General features: G+C 37.2%; 2 protein-coding genes across 2 annotated transcripts; one reads left to right on the forward strand and one right to left on the reverse strand.

The window, feature by feature from the left end:
* The first annotated feature begins 13,730 nt into the window (after window positions 1-13,730).
* On the forward strand, window positions 13,731-15,356 carry LOC143607577 (uncharacterized). Its single transcript, XM_077082972.1, has 9 exons — window positions 13,731-13,861; window positions 13,952-14,018; window positions 14,105-14,155; window positions 14,240-14,336; window positions 14,433-14,516; window positions 14,591-14,697; window positions 14,796-14,888; window positions 14,937-14,988; window positions 15,271-15,356. The coding sequence occupies exons 1-9, from the start codon at window positions 13,731-13,733 to the stop codon at window positions 15,354-15,356; spliced, it is 768 nt and encodes a 255-aa protein (XP_076939087.1).
* Window positions 15,357-16,576: 1,220 nt separating this feature from the next.
* On the reverse strand, window positions 16,577-17,053 carry LOC143607579 (uncharacterized protein At3g17950-like). The gene has a single exon (XM_077082973.1). The coding sequence runs from the start codon at window positions 17,051-17,053 to the stop codon at window positions 16,577-16,579; it is 477 nt and encodes a 158-aa protein (XP_076939088.1).
* Window positions 17,054-20,367: the final 3,314 nt, after the last annotated feature.

Raw genomic sequence — 20,367 nt, forward strand, 5'->3', positions numbered from 1 at the left:
GGAAAGATGCTGTAAAATAGCACTCACAGCCGGCGGTGACGTCATCTCAGCTGGAACAGTCGGCTCAAAGGAGTGAGCAACTGAACCAGCGGAAGCAGGAGCAGGCGCCTGGGTCGACGCCTCAGGTAGGCTGACCAAGCCTACCGTCATTGGCGGGGAAGTACCACTCTGCGCTCCACCCTGGAATGCGTCAACATCCACGCCTGCACAAAGAAGAAAAGTGTTAAATGATATTAAACTATGAAGATAAAAGCTAAAGGAAGTTGTACTTACGGGTTTTCTTGAGCCTGAAAGTACGGACGGGCGGGGAAGAACCCGATGGAGCCGGCCTCTTCACGCCGGTCACCGTCGTCATCCTGGGCTCTTCGGTGACAGTTGTCACAGCCTCCGGAATGGTGATTTTATCACCACCGGGATTCCCCGCCACCTCTTCGCTCTCGGTCTCCGAGTCAGACCGAGGCGCTGGATCGGCAGTGGAGGCCACCTTCTCCTTCCCCTTCCCGCCGGCAGCCTTCTTCTTCCGCACCAACGGAGGACCATCTGCGGATTCCTCATCAGAACATACGATTAAAGGAATTCCAGCAGAGGTTCAACATTGAGGGGTCGAGGGTCGAATAGCGCCTTACCTGGCATACGGGCGCTAAGGATCTCATGGCCTAGCGGATAGACCTTCACGAACCGATCCGCCGTTTTGTTCTAAGATGGGCAACTCGTTCTCGTCTAGAGCGCTAGTACACATCCGAGCGGGACCGTCAGTCTCCCGCGGGTTCAGGAGCGACTGCAAGTCGTTCCCCTCTGAAATAAACAGGAAAGAAGTTAGAAGAAATTTAAAATCAACAAAAGAAACAAAGCATACCGTAAGGAACAGAGTTCGAACCGTATTCGAGGACGATGGGGATCTTTTGCGCATCGGCAGCCTTCCACACCCGGCTCATCCCCAGCATCACCATCCCGGACTCCGCAAACGGTAAACCGGAGATTGGACCCGAGATATCTTCGCAAAACATTCCGCCTACCTGGTAGTTGGAGGCGGAAGGCTGGGAAGTGCTTGCCCGTTCTTGAATTCATGGCAATGGGGATGGCTGCGAGCGGATATGAAGAAGAACTCCCGCTTCCACGAGCGAAGACTGCGCTCGGTCGCGCAGATCTTTAAACCCTTAATCCGGGTGTCAACGTGTACCACCCCTGGATGCACCTCCAAGTATAGAAGGTCATCAGACGGTCGACATAGGGCTCGATGCCCAAAATCCGGCACACCCACTCGAAGTGGCGAATCTTGGCGATCGCCATGGGGTGCAACTCGGTCAAATGAACACCGTGCCTCTCAAGGACACGGTAAACAAACTTTGTCAATGGGAACCTAAGATTCCCATAAACAAAGAATGCAGCATAAACCTCGATCTTGCCTCTGGGGGCATCGTACACCGTCTGATGGGGTTCAGGAAACTCAGGCTCGAGAGACTCGAGCATGAACTTCCTGACGACCGTACCGATACAGATCGCCAGGCAGAGCACACTGCACTCGCCAGCAGTACTCTTGTCATCGACTGCAGATTCGAGATCACGAGACATCTTGTAAAAGAAGAAGAAAACGATTTCGGGAGAATGCTTGCCTGAAAAGGTGAGTATTCGCCGGAAATCGCAAAGAAGATGAAGAGAAGAGTGAATGTGTGGATTACAAAGAGCCCTCTACCCCTTTATATACTAATCGCAATTAATGCGATGAAATTAATGCGGAAGAGAGAGAAAACGAAGGTGCAATGAAACTATGACACGTGGCAAAAAGCAAGCTGGCAACAGCTGTTGACAGGACGCATACCATTAATTTCGCGGCCACCCGCCCGAAAAATCGCGCCCACGCGCCTGAAAAAGCGTCTGGAATGACCATGTACTGTCACGTCACCATAACTTCCTGCACGATCTGACACAGTCAGAAGAAACCGTCGCACGACGTTTCAGAGTTTTGGACTGTTCTTCTTTCCACCAACTCTTCGAATTTCAAAATTCAAAATTCAAAATTCAAAAAAGATTAAAAAGTAAGCGGGAAAATACCCCTTACCTTGGGCAAACAAGTAACCGTAGACGGACGCGGGTACAGTGTTAAGGCAAAACCCTTCACATACCTAGCACCCGCAGGGAATTGAAGCCAAGAAAACCTTGGCAAACAAGTAACGTAAGACGGATGCGGGTACAGTGTTAAGGCAAAACCCTTCACATACCTAGCACCCGCAGGGAATTGAAGCCAAGAAAACCTTGGCAAACAAGTAACCGTAAGACGGATGCGGTACAGTGTAAAGGCAAAACCCTTCACATACCTAGCACCCGCAGGGAATTGAAGCCAAGTATACCTCGGCAACCAAGTAACTATAAGACGGGTGCGGGTACAGTGTAAAGGCAAAACCCTTCACATACCTAGCACCCGCAGGGAATTGACGCCAGGAATACCTTGGAAGTAAAGTAACCGTAAGACGAGCGCGGTTACAGTGTTAAGGCAAAACCCTTCACATACCTAGCGCTCCGCTGGGAATTGAAACCAAGAAGGATCTTCTGGGCAATGCTTGCGGAAACGGAAATAACATCCCGCATAGCGGGAACGTCGAGAACTACGTTGTTTGAAGCTCCAAGATGGAATTGGTGGTTTTAAACATAATTGATCACTATGTTCAAAACTACCAAAACCTCATGGAGAATCCACACAAGTGGGACTCAACGCTCCTGACTTGCGAGGAGGTTACAGACCTACCCGCATCATACCCAAAGACAAGCAGGAAACTCGGGAATTCTGCAAGTGACAAGGACTTCCGCGGGAGGAATCCCCATGGAAAACCTTAAAAACCCTTTTCAAAACCCTTTGCTTAAGTCCAAAAGTTCACCTCACTTTATTAAACACTCATGAGAAGAACATTGGACTGGGGGGACTTGAAGAGGTAGGTCCCAGCAGAGCCCAGTTGGACCCGCAAGACTCACCTTGAAGAGGAACGTCTGCGCAGAAACCAACTGGATCCGCAGGACCAACCATGCTCAGAGACGTGACGTCCTTACGCGCAGTACGCAAGCTGTTCCCGCAGGAAATGCCTCCCGATGGTGAAGGACTCCGCCTGTTCCCGCAGCTTCGGATACAAGCCATCAGGGAAGGCCACCCGCGCAGCAAGGCTACACGCACAAGGCACTTAGCTCTCAATCACTCAGTGTCACCTGAGGGAATGAGCAAAGCCGGGAACAATCCCGCACAAGGGCGGGAGGGGGAATACTCCCGCCCAAATAAGCCAGTCCGTACGATACGGGAAGATCTTCTGTACTGTACCTGACGAGGTATGGGAAAAAGATCTGACTAAAGATACGACAGCTTATTGACACAGTATGGCGAGCAGCATACTCCTGTACTGTGTCACTATTAGCCGCTGCCTACTCACCAACTACTGCCATACCACGTGCGTAGCCGGCAGTTGGTGGAAAAGGAATAGTACACAGCAGGCCTGGTCACTATCAGCCGCTGCCTACCCACCAACTACCAGCAGGGCACGTGCGTAGGCCACTGTTGGTGGAACAGGAACACTGTTGCAGCCGGCCACACCTCCTTGGAAACCTACCTTCGGCTATAAATACCACAAATGGTATGACCATCTCATCTTAACATATCTTATCTTTTATCATCATATTATACTTGATATCTGCTCTAGCAATCTCTTAATATACACTTATATTTAAAGAGCAATCTAGTCTGATTCTCACGCCGGAGGGTGGTCACAAGGAGGAACCCCCCCCCCCTTCTCAGTGACAAGCTCACGGTGTCTGTTTTGCAGGTTATCAGAAGAACCATCTTCTCAGGGTCTAACCCCTCGTGAGAAACAGCTATCTAACCCCCAGGTTACCAGTAATCTGTCCGGGGTCTGGTTAGTGTTTCTTTACATATATAACATAAAATAACACAAGATAGATCATGCACTTCGCATGTACTAGATAATATGTAAAATGGTTATATAATTTAATAATATAACAATGTGCATCATATTTTTGAAAGATCCTAAGAATTATTATCCACGTGAAGAAAATATTATTGTCTGTCTAATGACACACTTTTTAATCTATCAATAATTACACAAATACCAGTGTTAAACTTAATACTTATAATTATCTTAAATTGCTAATAACTTGAACTAATGTATAAATGATGAATAAAAATAAAAAATATTATGTGTATTTATGTTTTAACAGTAAAAAATGGTTTGTGGAAAAAATAAACGTATTTTGACATTTTGTAATAGTAAATGATTTAATCTATACTATATATAATATATGAGATAAGGGTAAATTAAGACACTTGATTTTAAGAGTTTTACAAATCCTAATGCATAAAGTATATGTGTAAGAAGGCGCAAACTTGTCTTTTAAACACAATTCACTTAAGTTATAAGTTTGTCCCCTCATCTTTAACCATATTATGTTTTAATTTTAATCTTAAACTAACTTCCCACCACGATTTTTAAACGACCATAAGTTTTTCGTACGCTAATATTTTTGTAAAAAAAGTGCCCCATAAAATCGAGCATTTTATTCTTTTTAATTTGAGTATGATATTGTTATAATTCTTTCAATTTTAAAAAATTAATAAGTTACGTAGGGGTGCTCGATGTCGGTTTTTTATGGTTTGTAAGTTAAACTTGTTTGCCCAACCATTAGTATCGATTTTTCGTCATCTAAACCAAAATTGAATCATTGAAAATTGAAACCGAATCGTTACCAACTCTCTTATATGTAACAAAATAGGAAAAATGATAATTTTAGCTACATAAATGGTAAGATTAATGAACACCTAGGATGCGAAATTATAACAAGAACGAAGATTATAAAAAAATCATACTGGAATTAGGTTAATTTAAAGTTGCAATAGTCATCTTTACTTGTATTAAAAAGACTTTGTTTTATTTATATCTTAACTATATATAATATATATAACAAAACTTGTCAAATACTAAATAATAAAAGAGATTAAAATGCATACAAATTTAAGTTTGGTCTGATTTCATATTCCCGGTTTTCAGCATAATCCGTGTACCAAACCTTTAGCTACGGTTTTAAAATTTTGAAACCTACCAACTGAGTGAAAGAAAAAAAAAATACGACCGTGAACCAAACTGAAGACTGGTTTAAAAGGTTTAAAGGCTTTAAACTAAACTATGAACACTCTTAATTGTTATGTGATTCGCAGGGTTTGCGTTCGGACACCCGTCGCATCGCGCGGGCACCCGCCTAGTATATAACTATGATGAATAAATTCATACAAACAGTTAAAAGTAATTGCTGCCATTTAAAAAGGGTGGTTTTATTCACACAACCAATACTTTTAGGAGTTTTTACTAAAATGGGGTTGAGGGAAATTTATTTATCAAAATAGGTGATTCTAAAATTATTTATTAAATTAGATTTTTTTTCTCTTTCTTTGATTTAAATAACATTTTATATTTCATTTCTTTTCATTTTTTTTACTCAAATTACAATCTTTCACATTTTCATCTTATGAAACAATATACGAAACACGTTTATAAATCCCTTTTCTAATATCTAATATTTTTTTAAATATTTTAAATCAAACCATTTATGATTTGGTTGCTCGTGATATGATATTCTTAATTTATTTCTATAATATTTAATGATTCTATTCCTTTTATTTTTCAATCAAACTCTTTTTGAGTTGTGAAAACCCTATGTAACATCTTTTTTTATACATGTAATATATATTGTTACATTTAATACAAAACATCAAAAAATTTAAAAAAAAATTTGTTTTGCTATTTTTTACTAATTTTTATATATGTTTTCAGAAGAGAGAAAAAGTTATATATATGTTTACATTTTTTTATTATCTTTAATTTTGGACCACAAGATTCAAACTTTAATTAAAAATATGTTGCCGAGAATGGGTTTCTAAAGTTTTCACACTCAAGTGGGTTTTTATTTTAACCTAACCCTATCCTTGATAATTCACATGGAATATTACATAATTTGAAGAAGTCACAAAGATGGAATATGAAGATTCGTCTTCTTCACTTTAGGGCTAGAGAATTATCGATTCACAAGTTAGAGCATTCTCATCCAACCCCTTATATATGTGAGGGGTGTTTTTTATAATTTAGAGAGTGATTTCGGGTGCTGTGAGTGAAGAGTTTATATTTTAGAAAAAGTATTGATTTTTCTTTATATTTGAAAAGTTACTGTTCATCCCCTATAATTTTTTTAATATATTTTGAAAGTGGTTGTGAGTGAAGGAAACCCGAAAAGATAATAACAAACGGTATAAAAGTATCTATTTAATTGAAATGGAGAAAGAAAATAAAGTGAGTTTTAGTTTAATTTTTGGTTTGGAGATAGGGGTGGATGCGAATGCTCTTACACATTAAAGTTGTGAAACTTTTACTTCTATCTCATGCTAAAACCTTAAAAACTTTGAACGCATGTGCCTAAAGACTAAGGGGCTGTTTGTTTACATCTGAATGAAACAATTCAGATGGAAACATCTGATTCATTCAGACTTCATATTGTTTAGTTTCAGACATAAAAAAACATCTGAATAATTAAAACTAGGTCTGAATTATTCAGACTCATACTGTTGCTGAATGAGACATAGGCTTATTCAGCTCTGACCTAAAATAATTATTTTCCTTTACAATGGGGTCGGCACTACCATTGTGAAGTTATGACTTTACGAGCATTGATCTATCTCATTATTGTTACACCCATTCAACTTTTTATTTTAATTAATCTTATATTACTACTAGATTTTATCCCCTGTATTACGGGGGTTGTTTTACATTATTCGTTTTCAATATTTATATATGTATATTTTGGATTTTAATTTTATTTATTGTAAGAAAGTTAATAATTAATATACTTGAGGTTTGATGATTAAATTGTTTCACAAATAAATGATATGTTATAATCCGGTTTAAAAGCTATCTGGGTTTGGTGATACCCATTACCCGTTTATTTTCTTTATTATAAAATTGTTTCTTAATTATAAATAATATCTTTTTTTTTAAATAAAATAGGATATTAATTTTTAGTATATTCCTATTTTATAGGATTTTCATATCAAATATTTGATGAGATTATTTTTTAATATAATGAGATGTTATAACCCGTTTAAAAGCTATCTGAGTTTGGTGAGACCTTTACCCGTGAATTCGGGTCAAATGCGTGAGAAGTCTTCATTTACAAATAAAGTAATCTGATGACTTGAGAGAATGGTTGTTTTATATTTTTCGTTTTTTAATATTTATTTTTTGGATTTTAATTTTCTTTATTGTAAGAAAGTTAATAATATATTTAGGGTTTGATGATGAAAGGGTTTCATAAATAAATGATATGTTATAAACCGTTTAAAAGTTATCTGGATTTGGTGACCCATGACCCGCTTATGTTTTTTTACTATAAAATTGTTTATTAATTATAAATAATATCTTTTTCTTTTTAAATTTTAGTATATTACTATTTTGTAGGATTTTCATATCAAATAATTGGTAAGATTAATTTTTAATTTAATGAGATGTTATAACCCATTTAAGAGCTATCTGGTTTTGGTAAGACCCATACCCATGAATTTGGGTTAAATCAATGAGAGGTCTCCATTTAAAAATCAAGAAATATGGTGGCTTCCATAAAAGGGGGGAGTGACCACTTCGCGACACATAGGATTTTTGGGTTTTCGTTTATATATATTATAGATACTAATAAAATAAAATGTTGAATCTTAATTAAATAAATAAACCGAAACACATTTTTTAATAAAAATAAACAAACCAAACTATTTTTAAAAAATCAAACAAACCGAACCACTTTTTTAAACAAAAATAAATGAACCCAACCTCTTTCTTTTAGCAAAAATAAATAAACGAGCCATTTTTTAAAGATAAATAAACTGAACTACCATTAAGTTCATATTTCCATCATGTATAGTATTACATTGGTGAAACATGAAAAAAGATACATTTCATAAGTCATGAACTAAAAAAAAAATATAATTCATTAGTTTTAATTTGTACATTAAATTAATTCATAAGTATTTTATGGATCACAATTGAAACAACGGACAAAATTTATTTTAATCATTTGACAAATTCCGTGTAATACACGAGTTTAAAAACTAGCCTCAAAATAAACGTAACCGATTTTTTTTCATTTCTTTCTCTTAAAGCTTCTTATTCTTGTTCTTTGCTTTTTCAGTTTTCACCATAATTGTCTTAAAACTAAGTGGTTCATTCTTCACATTATTTAAGTTTTCTACTATTCTTCTCTTCATATCATTCTTTTATTTTAACTAATATGATCTGTTTTTAAAAAAGGTTGAAGGTTCTCTTATGCTATAAAGATAATCATAACAACATAAAAAGAAATTGTTGTTTAAAAAGAAATTGTTGTTTAAAGAGAGAGTAGGTTTAGAATCCAACAACTCTCAAATTCGCGTATTTTAAAGGTTTTGTATTTGCTAATAGGCCACTCACTTATTTAAGTATAAATTAATATAAATAATAGCTTTTTATTGAAAAAATGGTTAATTTTATAAAGAAAGAAAAAGAAAAGGTAAAACGATCAAAGTTTATAAACAAAAATTATAACTTTCTTTAACAAAATTATAAGTTACACACTTTAACCCTAGAGTAAAACAATTTTTTTTTACGGCCAACAAACTGAGAATTGTGTAGATACTTCGTACGGGGTGAGCCAATGGCAAAAATCCACCGCCAGCTGGCCCAAACCGGCCGTACGGAGCCCTTAATTGCCTCCAAGTTATTTCCAGTTTCGAAGAAAACCCACCTGCCTGAAGGCCCACTGGTGGTAAAACCCGGATGCCATCGGGATCGAACCAGAGATCACAAAGATCCCGGTCTTCCTTCAATGAGCCACCCATGTCCTTCCTAAAGTGTTGTAAGTGGGAATCGAACTTGAGTCTCCGTTAAGAAACTCAAGTTTCCTATCACTACACCACATTAAAAAGGACTAAAGTAGAACTTCACAATGGTAGTGCCGACCCTGATCAATGTAGAAAGGCCAATCAAAAGCATTTATAAAATGCATTTGCTAGTAAGGGCAAGCAATGTGTTGAATCCAAGGGAAATCAGTAGAAAGTGCTAATCAAACTCACAATTTATTAATTATTAAACTAAGTGGTCAGACTATGTTAAACTATTTGAATGATATGTTAAGTGAAAACACTGTTACTTTAAGTTGTAAACAATTATGAGAAAATAACCAACTCCAGGTTTCAGGTTTCGAAACAGACTAACGAACTGATTAAACCTATTTGTAAAACTCTTTTGTTTATACCTATAATTAAAAGACTAAATATTTGACCTTACTAATTGACAAAACTTAATCTGAACAATTGGTTTGAATGAAAAATAACCTAATTGATTACCAGTTTTAAGGTTTGATAAATGCAAGCAGCTTAATGGTTAAAGATAAACGGGTTAATGACTCTAAGAACCTAATTCTAAAAGTTGATGACCACAAATCAATTAACTGATAAAACTTCAAAGCATTCAAATACGAAAAACTGTTTAATTGCACAAACAAACATCAAAAGTTAACTAACCGAATGGTTAATCAAATCCAAATCTAATACCAAGGTTTGAAACATCAAAAGTCTAACCACAATCACAACCCTACTCCCGAAGATGGTTACAAATGGTTTAGCCTTGCATCTTCATCTTGATAAGCTTGATTATGGAGTGGAAGGATGAAAGCATGGGTGATTATGGTGATTCAAGGGTGTTAGGATGGTGTATGACGGCTCCAAAATCGCCCAATGATGATAAGATATGAAGAATACTCGATTTAGGGTTTATCCCAACTTAAATATGGAAGAAAAACAAGAAAAATCGGATTTCTTGTCAGACCAGACCATAAGCTACGACATGGTCACCGTAGCTTACGGCGGGGCCGCAGACTACAGTTGGAAGCTTCTGCCTTACGCCATTATTTATTCCATTTCATATTCTTATCGTCGAGAAACCCAAAATTCATATATTTTGGGTTCCGTAACTCATTTTCTAGCCTCGGATATGCCCGTTTTACTTTAAACGAGCACGAATCACTTCTGAACTCCCCTGATTGCTTCCCTTTTGCCCATAACTCAATTCCTTGCCATCCTAAGTGCTCCAAATTAATTCCTTTAAGCTCTGAGCACTTGCAAACATAAAACCACTCAAAGTACTTGTGTTCGATAGATATAAACAACTAAAACATACGATATTAAACACTTAAAGCACGTTCTTTCACCCCACACATCAAACCCCATAAACTCAAGGTTTAACCCATCCAATGTAGAGCCTTTAATGAGAAGCGCGTTAAAGCTCGATGAGCATAAAAGGGCTATCCACAAAAGGCTCAAACTCGGGCTCTATATCTAAACGAGATTTATTTGACGCTCGAGCTCGATAAAACTCAACTCGTTTCAAGCTTGTTATCTATTTGAGCTTGAATTGCTCTCGAGCAGATTGTCTTACCCTCAACCCTAGCTTTATAGTCATATATGAATCAATCAATGTGGGCTAATCCACTTGGCAAAGGTACATGTTTTTTAGAGGGGAGGTTCCAAGTTCAAACTTGAGCAAATGAGTAATTTAGATTTATTAGTGTAAATTAGAGTAAGAACAAACATTTCTAGTTAAAAATAAGCGTCATGAAAAGAGGAACGGTCAAATCATTTTACATTAATTAGAAATTTAATTTGTACTAAATGTCCTTTTTTTATGAACGGCCAACTAAAACTCTTTTAAATGCATATAATAATCGGTCATCTCGACCAACTTTATAGAACGCCAAAACTCCTCAAAACACCTAGTTTTACAAGATTACATGTTAAGACCACACCAACACTTCCATGATATGGTAAGTCTTCTTGATCGATTCTTCAACCATAAATAACCATCAACCAAACGTCTTTATTTCCTCACCACACTTGAAAGTTGTACCGGCCTCTCGTTAAAAATCAACTCCAAATATTTATAACACAACTAGCATGGAATACATTTTTTTCACCTTCTAGGTACATATACAAGTCCAATAAATCACGCACACAAAAAGCCCATACCAAAGGCGAACCAAACCATGAAGAAATTGCGTGCCAAACATCTTGCGTGAAACCGACACATGATGAAAATATGCTCCACTATTTCTTCTAGCTCCTCACTAGGGGTGGCAATTTTGACCCAAACCATTTCAAATGGGTCAATTTGGGTTTGTTTTAAAAATCATATGGATTGGTATGGGTCATAGATTTTAATAAGATGGGTCAAAATGAGTCACTTGAAATTCCACTTTCTTATTTTCGGGTCAAAATGAGTCGACAAATTTAAAAAAATGGGTCGATGTGAGTTAGTGCCTTGAGGAAAACTGGCAAGTTCGGGTTGAAACAGGGTTCGTATTGGAACGAGTTCGGTTTAGGTTTTGAGTCGACACGAGTTTTCACGCTGGACGGGTTGGGTTCTAATTTCCTTTGTTTCTTTTTGGTCGGTTTCGGAGCATTGGACGGGTTGGGTTTCAGTTTCTTTTGTGTGTTTTTGGTTGGTTTCAGATTCATTTTCGCCCAGTTGTATTATTGTGATTGGTTTTTTCAGTTTCATTTCTGTTTGGTTTCAATTTTTTAGTTTCTTTTTGATCGATTTTTTCGGTTTCGATCAATTCGGTTAAGTTTTGGTTTGTGTTTCGTTTTCGTCGACTTTCAGTTTCAGTTCATTTCTTGTTTTTTTAAGAACGAGTGCAACGACGGAAACGTTTTAGTTTTTTTTTTACATTTTTCGTTTTTTATTTATATTTTGAGTTATGAATTTTTTATTAATTTTTTTGAATTTTTGTTGGAGGCCCAAAAAAAAAAAATTAATAAAAAAATCATAACTAAAAATATAAATCAAAAACGAAAAATGTAAAAAAACTAAAACGTTTCTGCCGTTGCCCTCGTTCTAAAAAAAAGACCCAAAACCCTTTTTGACCCGTTCCGACCTTGACCCGTTCTGACCCGAACTTGTTTCGACCCAACCCAACCCAACCCATTTGCCACCCCTAATCAGAATACTAGGGTAGGAGGCTTGGGTTCTTTGATGGAGACCCAACTTTAATCCCCGCTTGTGTCACTTTTGGTGAATTGTAACATTGAAGGATTTAAGCCAGGCGTTGCGAGGTTACCAGTTTGAATTCCGAGCCTACCCGAGTTTTGTTCCACCGTGTGTTACGCTAGCGTGTTCTGCTCTTGTGGTGGTACAACGATTGTGTGACAGCCGAGGTATGGTTTTCAGGGAAACGGCCAAGCCAAACTTTAAACTAGCGTGGACTTGGTTAAATACTATCGGGCCATCGGTCAAAACATGTTTTGGGGTGTGTCAGAATATAGCCCAACCCGACCCGACACATTCAAAGCCGTTCCGGTTCGTAACTGAATCATCCAAGTCGAACCGCAATGGAAGATCCGCGGCGTGGGAGAAGGCGCAGGGATCCATGGCGGTCAATCAGTCGGAGCACGGTGTCCTTCCTCTGTGTTTGCTTCGCACACTTTGCCCTCTACTTATTATCTTCCTTCTTCCACTCCTTCAACATCATAACACTCCTCTTTCTCTCAGGTATTCTATTCTATTCTATTCTATTCACACCTATGCATTTGATATTGATATATACACTTGCTTTTGATTTGAAGTTGTTTTGTTCAGTTATTGTGTTGCTAGGTTTGACGGTCATTGGGAGAAGATGCAAGAAGTTGTTCGGAGTGCGTGGATCAGCTCCTGCGTTTGTGTTTATGAATATATTATTCGTTTGGAGCGTGTATGTAGTTGTAATTCGTCAAGGTAACCTCTTGATTTCAGTTATCTGGACTCTCATATTCTGACAGAAGAGGATTCTAGTTTCTAAATTAGGAGATATTACAAGTGAGCTTTTTTATGTATGATCATACTAGCTTTTGAACCCGTGTATTACACGGGATTTGTTAATGATAAAAAATAAGGTTTGCTATTTGAAATAAATGAACAAAATTAAAGGTAAAAAAGAAATAATATATATTGTACAAACAATAAGAAGTCTGGAATCTCAAATTTATAAATTTGATAAAATCTCTTTATATACAGCATTTGTTTTTTATCACAAGTATTCAAATCGTCATCCAATATAAACAAATTTAGACCATGTCTGCTGTTACCCGGAATAATGTAACATATAATGCTCATCAGAAAAAACTGGACATCGAAGGAACAAAACAACCTTAGCAAAATAATGTTCTTTATTATTTTCTACTTGATTTTCATATTTCTACTTGTTTGATCTTCAATCAATATTTTACTTTCAATTTCGTGACTATTTTATAACCCAATTGTCAAAATTGTTTTGGCCCATGACCCACTGAAAACTAGTATGAATGAAATGAAATATTAGAATGATAAATTGACTATTTTATAACCAATAGCCAAAATGATTTCAAATTTCAAGCCATAACCCATGGATAGCATGAATTAAGAAGAATAGAGATTAGAAATTAGGATTTAATTTGGTTGTGACACATCATCATCATTATTTTTGTTTATTAGTAGAGTAAGATAAGATTGTGTGTTACAAGAGGCAGTTATATCATGATTTAGAGAACAATGATAATGCTATCAAAAGAACCTAACTTCATTTTACCTTTGGACTTGGGAAATATCTTTAATTTTTATTTTTCTTTGTTTATTTGGAAACTAATAAATTCCAGTATGAGTTATTTTGTGCTTATCTTGCCTTTAATGCTAATAAAGCAAACTAATCATTGTTTTACAGCTACTTCATTGCTATTGGACACCATCTTCAATGCGGAGATCATTATTCTACTAATCGGCCTATACAGGTCTGTTCGCGTGTTAGACCTTTATCAATAGTTGTTCTTATAAAGTAAGATTTGGTTTGATAATCCTAATGAGAGTGTTTTTGGTGGCAGGATCATCTCAGGTGATCCCGGTTTTGTTAATTATGAACCTATCTCCAACACGGAAACTTATCCAGAGGTTACAAATTACAATCACTCAAAGTATTCCCATTAAAGGTAATAATCATTTATAATCATGCATGATGATCTTTTTTTTTCGTGCAGGAATCCGAGCTTCCAACTTCTGACATTTATGAGGGATCCCCGTTTGTTGAGGTCTCTATTATACTCCCTTGTCACATTTGTATTATCTTTCTTTGTTTTTTAGGTACTTAATTTTTATGTTATAACTTATAACAGAGTTCACTTTTACTCCAAAGGGTAAGATATTGTAAGCACTGTCATGCATATGTTAAGGGATTTGACCACCATTGTCCTGCTTTTGGGAATTGCATAGGTAACAACTTTAAAAATGTTTGTTTCATTTGTCCCGATTTGTAACGTTAGGATTGGTTTTAAATGATTAGATGTTACTGTTGTTTTTTTAGTGCAGGTCAGAATAATCATCTCCTTTTCATAGTTCTTCTAGCTGGATTCATAACAGCGGAGGCGTGTTACATTTTGGGTGCATCTCAAAGTAAGCTTCGCCTATTTTAAATAAATTTCATTTTCATTTTTGAAAGATTTATAATATATCCATCTTACATCTAGTCGTAACAACATCCCAAACACTTGATGGTGATGGACAAAAGGTTGGTTGGACCGTAACATTAGCTACTAGCACAATGATATTTTCCATTCTGCAAGTATTATGGCAGGTGCGTACCTGCTTAGAACCGCACTTTTATTTGTGTTTTTTTCTTCTTTTTTTTATAACTTTTTTACATATCAGATAATTATATTCTGATTTTATTAGGCGGCGTTTCTGGCATGGCATATATACTGTGTGTGTTTTAATATCAGAACAGATGAGTGGGTAAGATCTTTTAATCTAATTGATGTATTTCTGGTTATTGGTTATTGCATGGATTTAGTGCATGGATTTGTGTTTTTGCAGTTGCACTGGAAGCAATATCTAGAGTTCCAGTATGTCATACATCCTCAGTTAGGTAATTGTGGATAATGTGCCTTCATATATTATAACAAAGAAAATTGACACTTTTGACTTTTTAGTCAAATATGCTAATATGAGTGATACTAGCTGACTAGTTTGAACTTTATAGGTGATTAATACAAATAGAGAGATGTTGCTATTTATGAGAGAGAGAGAGAATTCGTTTAGTTTTGAATTTTGAAAACACTTTATTTGATCATGATATCATAATGTACGTCGCCGGTTCTTATGAGACGGTTTACTGAATAACATAATGTTATTAACATTTGACATCCAGAAACAGGAACAACAACACGGTTTAGAAATCCCTATGACAAAGGAATATGGCAAAATTTGAAGGAGTTCATTGAAGCCAAAGGATAAGGTCATTTGCTTTAAGAATTTCTGATTTTAAGAATTAAGAGAATTTATCTACATTTTTGTAATTATTGATTTGCAAGGGTAGATTAAATAACTAGATTGTAAAATAGTTTTAACCAATTTATCTGTAAATACATTTGTAATACTATTTTGTTATTTGAAAACATATCCTAGAGACAAAATTAAAGACATCCATTAACTTACAGAGAAAAGAATTACATATAAACAAAGACAATCTCTTAGAGCATCCACAATAACATGTTTTGAAGTTTGTTTTTTTGGTGTCTATACGTCATTAGTTTTTGTCTGTTATGGGAGCTATTCTTAGTATTCATTCTTCAAAAATGTTATTGGACAAAAACTAGAAAAAAAGGGTGGTGTGTGCATGTGGTGGGGCCGAGTGTGAAGTTTGGGTAGTGAATAAAAAAAATGAATTATGTAATATATAAAAGATGGTGATGACGTGACAATGTTTTTGAGTGTTTTTAGGATTATTTATTGGGTAGATTTTAGGTGTGTTAAAATAATGGTATTTTTAAAATGTGTCAGCTTAATAGATATGTTTTTGGTGTTTTTTTCCCTTCTTATTGCTGAGGCTCTTGAGATGATCTTTCAAAAAAAAAAAAGTTATCCCCTATCGATATGCCCACCTTTCTTTTACATGTGTTTTTATGTGAAGCTACTAATTGCAGTAAACTATTAAATCTTAGCTGAATACTATTTTATAGCATGGTTTATCAATAAAGATTATTAAAATATATGTAATAAATTTTATTAAAAATGGAGGGACCACCATATATCTAACATGGTCAATGTTTCCCCGGAAAGATTTCACAGGTGACAGGACTTAGGAATCAAACAACACATCAAACAAACATTCATAAAGGTTCCTTTACACTTTTGGATGCTACCGTTAAAGTTTCATCAACTACCATTAACTACATTCTCTTAACCTTGGTCAACTTCTTGGTCAACTTCAACCCTGTTCTTATGTTATATTATGTTATGTTACATCTAAACCATAATCACAAAACATTTATACTAAACCAAATCACGAGCATAAGTTTTTTTAAAAAATTATATAAACTATGATCATCTAAACTAAGAAAACAAACTCTTGGTTGTTTAAAGTTTAAACACTCACATGCATCTACACAACAAACATTGTTACGAATAACAAATATATGTCAAGTTCATGGAAAAGAACCCAACATTTCAAGTTCTCAAAAACATGGTGTTTTCAATCTTCTACCCTCTTTCCTTCCATTGGAATCTGAACTTGACCCGGGGCTCGATTGGGCTGGTGGTGCAATTCGCCCATCTACAAACAATGAATTGGGTAACTCCCCAAAAGGTTGAGAAAGGGCTAGCTCATCAGGTCCATAAATCATTGGACCATGTTGATCTCGCCTGTGCTCATGAGCTGCTCTTCTTTCCACTTCAAGAAACCGTCCAAGAGAAACTGTGTTGTTTCTAGCTATATCAACATCAATGTTATCTCTTGGACACAAACAAAACTTGAAACACCAAGTTTTTGATTTGGTGTTTAATCTTCTAGCGTGTCCCAAAGTTATGGTTTCGGAGACGACTCTTCTTCTGCTTCCTAAAGATCTTCTAGAAAGTTCTACAATACTTGAAACACCCAAGAGGTTTCCTAGTGTGATGCTCTTGTCATGAAAGAAAGATCCTGTGGACTTCATAACCACAAACAATCATGGTTTTAGGTTAAAATTAATCTTATAGCATAACTGTACTTTAAATACCACTTCTATTTTATTAGTCTTGTCTAGATGTATCCAAATTCCAAAAGGCCAGTTATAAGATGACATGTGAAAGACATGTGCTTCTTTCAGGGTCAAAAGTGCCAATTTTAAGTTGCACATAGATTCACCAGTTTCAAGGCATAAATTTAGTGTTGGCTTTGTATATGTCTTTTATGTGTGTCTTATACCAACAGAAGCCCAGGCCAAATGAGACACAACTAGAAATGCTAAGCAATGAAATCGATTGCAGCGATCATTTGTACTCTACACATCCCGACTTGTATTTAACATAAAGCTTGAGAATTTCTACTCTTCAAACCTGAAGTAAAAGCTGATAGATTACCAGTTCTACAAAACTTTTGTGATTTAAAGATTCCCATTTCTTATTCCTTTATTGTTGTGACTTGTGACTCAAGATTTTTGTACATAGATATATTAAAGTAAAAGTGGTTTAATTTTCAAATCTATACCACTAATTCACAAATGAGTATCACATACAGACATAATCCGTTTGGTGATTACTGACGGAGTTCAATAAATAGACAAAAAGAAAAAGATAAATTAAAAGTGTGGTTGGTAATCCTTAATGAGACTGAATATTGGTGGATGCATAATTGCATACAATGCTGTACCTCCTTAAAAAAACTTAATTCATCTGGGTTAAGAAAGGAAAATAATTGAGTATGCAAGAGTGAACAACTTTTGGCTACCTTGTTAATTATTATTTGCAATTATAGTGTTTTTCTTGCATTGTTTTTGAAAATGCAGTACTAAATACAATGAACATGCAGAGTATGATGGTCAAACTAGCTAACCTGCCATTCACTTCACAAACATGCAACTAATTGCAAATTAGGCAAGTACATTGTGTCTAAACTATAAAGCTTGTTAAGCACGATGAAACGTATCATTTACTCCTAGAAGTTTACTGATACTGAAAAATCATGGCCTTTTGAAACTATGATGCAAAAAAAAAAAAAAAAAAGAAGAGGAAACCGGAATCAAAACTTTTGATATATGAATTATATGAGCAAGTTTCAACCACTTTATCACACGACTCGACGAGCCTTATGATCAAAGTTTCGTAAAGTTACAGAAAAGAAAGCAATAAACACCAACTGAAGAAACGTGGATCTACTCACTGGTAGCAGATCTACTTTCCTCGGGTGTGATTATACTATTTCACCGATGGTTCTTCTGGATCAGTGTTCTTCCACCTACAAAATGAACAGCGCCGTTACTTACCCCCTCAGAAAGGGACAGAGGGGTCCTCTTTGGGGTAACCCTCCGGCGTGAGAATCAGTATATTTGTGGAGAAGATAATAATGTGTGTCAGAGAATCTCCAGGGTATTGCTGAATAGCTGAATACCCTTTTGATTGTGAGACTGTCTGTTTGTATGTAACTGACTGTGAGTGAATGTGATTCAATATGATTGAATGTGTTATCACTGCTTGTAACTGTTAATGATTGAGTATGAATGTCTCATCAAAGTGGAGTTGATGCTGTATTTATAGTGCTAGGGTTACCACCGGTTGGGCTCAACCTCGTTGGCTTCCTCCAATCGCACTGCGCCACATGTCCTTTGGGACACCTGGCGCTTTCCTCGTTGGTTGTAATCACGTGGTAACACATGTGTCATGCTGAGTTGTCGACCTTTCATTTGGCAGCTATCAACATCAGCATATTCTTTCTCCTTAAAAAGATGCCTTCTGGAAGGTTGTCTGATGTGCACAATCAAGGTTGCCCTAATCCTGATTTGGATAAGGACGAGGTTGATTATGTGCACGTATGATATGCGCTCACCCTGAGGATGCGCGGGGTCTTCTCTTTATTCTCACGCGCAGATATTTCATGCGCAGATGTGACATGCACGAGCATGTGATATGCGCCGCGCGCTGATGCGCTGCGCGCATATGTGATGCGCGAGCATATGTGTGCCTGGGCAGATGCGATATACACGGGCATGTGATATGCGCCGCGCGCTGATGCGCCGCGCGCATATGTGATGCGCGAGCATATGTGTGCCTGGGCATATGGCGCATAGGTTTTGGCTTTGTGCCTTCATAATGTCTTTATCTTGTGGGTTGACCCGCCTTGCTCGGTGTTGAGGCGGGTACATACCTCTTCAAGCCCCCCCAGTCTAATGTGTGTCTTATCTCGCGCGAGCGCGGTAAGATGGATATTAGACTTACTGATTTTTGTCTTTTAATGGGGTTTTGTCGTTTTCCTGGTTGCTTCCATCGTTGCGCGAAGTTCTATCCATTTGGTTGAAAACGAAGGGTCCAAACACGTGGTTAGTTGGTGGTGACGTGCGCCGTAAACGTGTCAGACGTTTCGTGTGCTCGAGGTGCTACAGTTGCCTTTCATGTCCCCTCACACAGCTGTCCTGAACACGTGTCGCGCTCGCATTGGTTAGCACCTGCGAGTGGGGGCGCGTCTCTGTTCCGTGGCAGGTCGGTTACGATTTTATGTCCCCTCAACAGTGTTAGGGACACGTGTCGCGCCCTCGTTGGCTTGCACCCGCGAGTGGGGGCGCGTGAAATCTGATCAGCTGCCACATTTCTCTCTCCTGGGCCTATAAAAGCAGGCCCTTAGGAAATTTTTATCTTCATCTTCATTGTTTCAAATTTTCTATTTTCTGCCTTTCATATTCTGAATTGAGTATATTCATCTTTTCGATTTTTCGATTATCTGCTGGTGCAGTTGTATGTCTGATAGTTCAGACTCGTCTAGCCCCTCAATCACCTCTATTGCCTCTCGAAGACGCCGTGTGAAGTCTGTGGTGATGTCGACATTGAAGCAAAAGGGGAAAGGGAAGAGGGTTGTTGAGACCACATCGGAGGAAGTAGGGAGGACCAAGGCCACCAAAAGGTGGAATGAAATCCTCTGCAAATTGAAGCAGGCCGATCTCGACAACCTCATCGCCTCTCAGGGCTTTCCCACCCTGTTTGGCTGCATGTTGCCTAGGTCCGGGCAAACGGCGGCGGACCCGCCTGCCGGCTATATATCCCTATATAGCCACTTTTTCACCCACTGCAACCTTCGTCTCCCGATGACAAGGTTTGTGGGTGCACTGCTGAAGTTCTATGGGATTCATATATCCCAAGTCCATACGTTTGGACTCGTGCGCGTGACTCACTTTGAGTTCATGTGCAAATCCCAGCGCGAGGAACCCACTCCTCGGCGCTTTCAATATTTTACAAGCCCAAGATCCAGGACAATTGGATCTCTTTCATTCCTCGCAGTCAG

The sequence above is a fragment of the Bidens hawaiensis genome, unplaced genomic scaffold (genome assembly GCF_021521415.1).
Source record: "Bidens hawaiensis isolate Kalapana, Puna unplaced genomic scaffold, B.hawaiensis_p1.1 tig00083748_1, whole genome shotgun sequence".
NCBI lineage: Eukaryota > Viridiplantae > Streptophyta > Magnoliopsida > Asterales > Asteraceae > Bidens > Bidens hawaiensis.

Coding starts and splice junctions, on each gene's coding strand:
- LOC143607577 (XM_077082972.1), top strand. CDS start 13,731: ATGAGTTATTTTGTGCTTATCTTGCCTTTAATGCTAATAAAGCAAACT. Junction 14,019..14,104: donor ACACGGAAACTTATCCAGAG/GTTACAAATTAC, acceptor TTTTTCGTGCAG/GAATCCGAGCTTCCAACTTC. Junction 14,889..14,936: donor ATCTAATTGATGTATTTCTG/GTTATTGGTTAT, acceptor GTGTTTTTGCAG/TTGCACTGGAAGCAATATCT.
- LOC143607579 (XM_077082973.1), bottom strand. CDS start 17,053: ATGAAGTCCACAGGATCTTTCTTTCATGACAAGAGCATCACACTAGGA.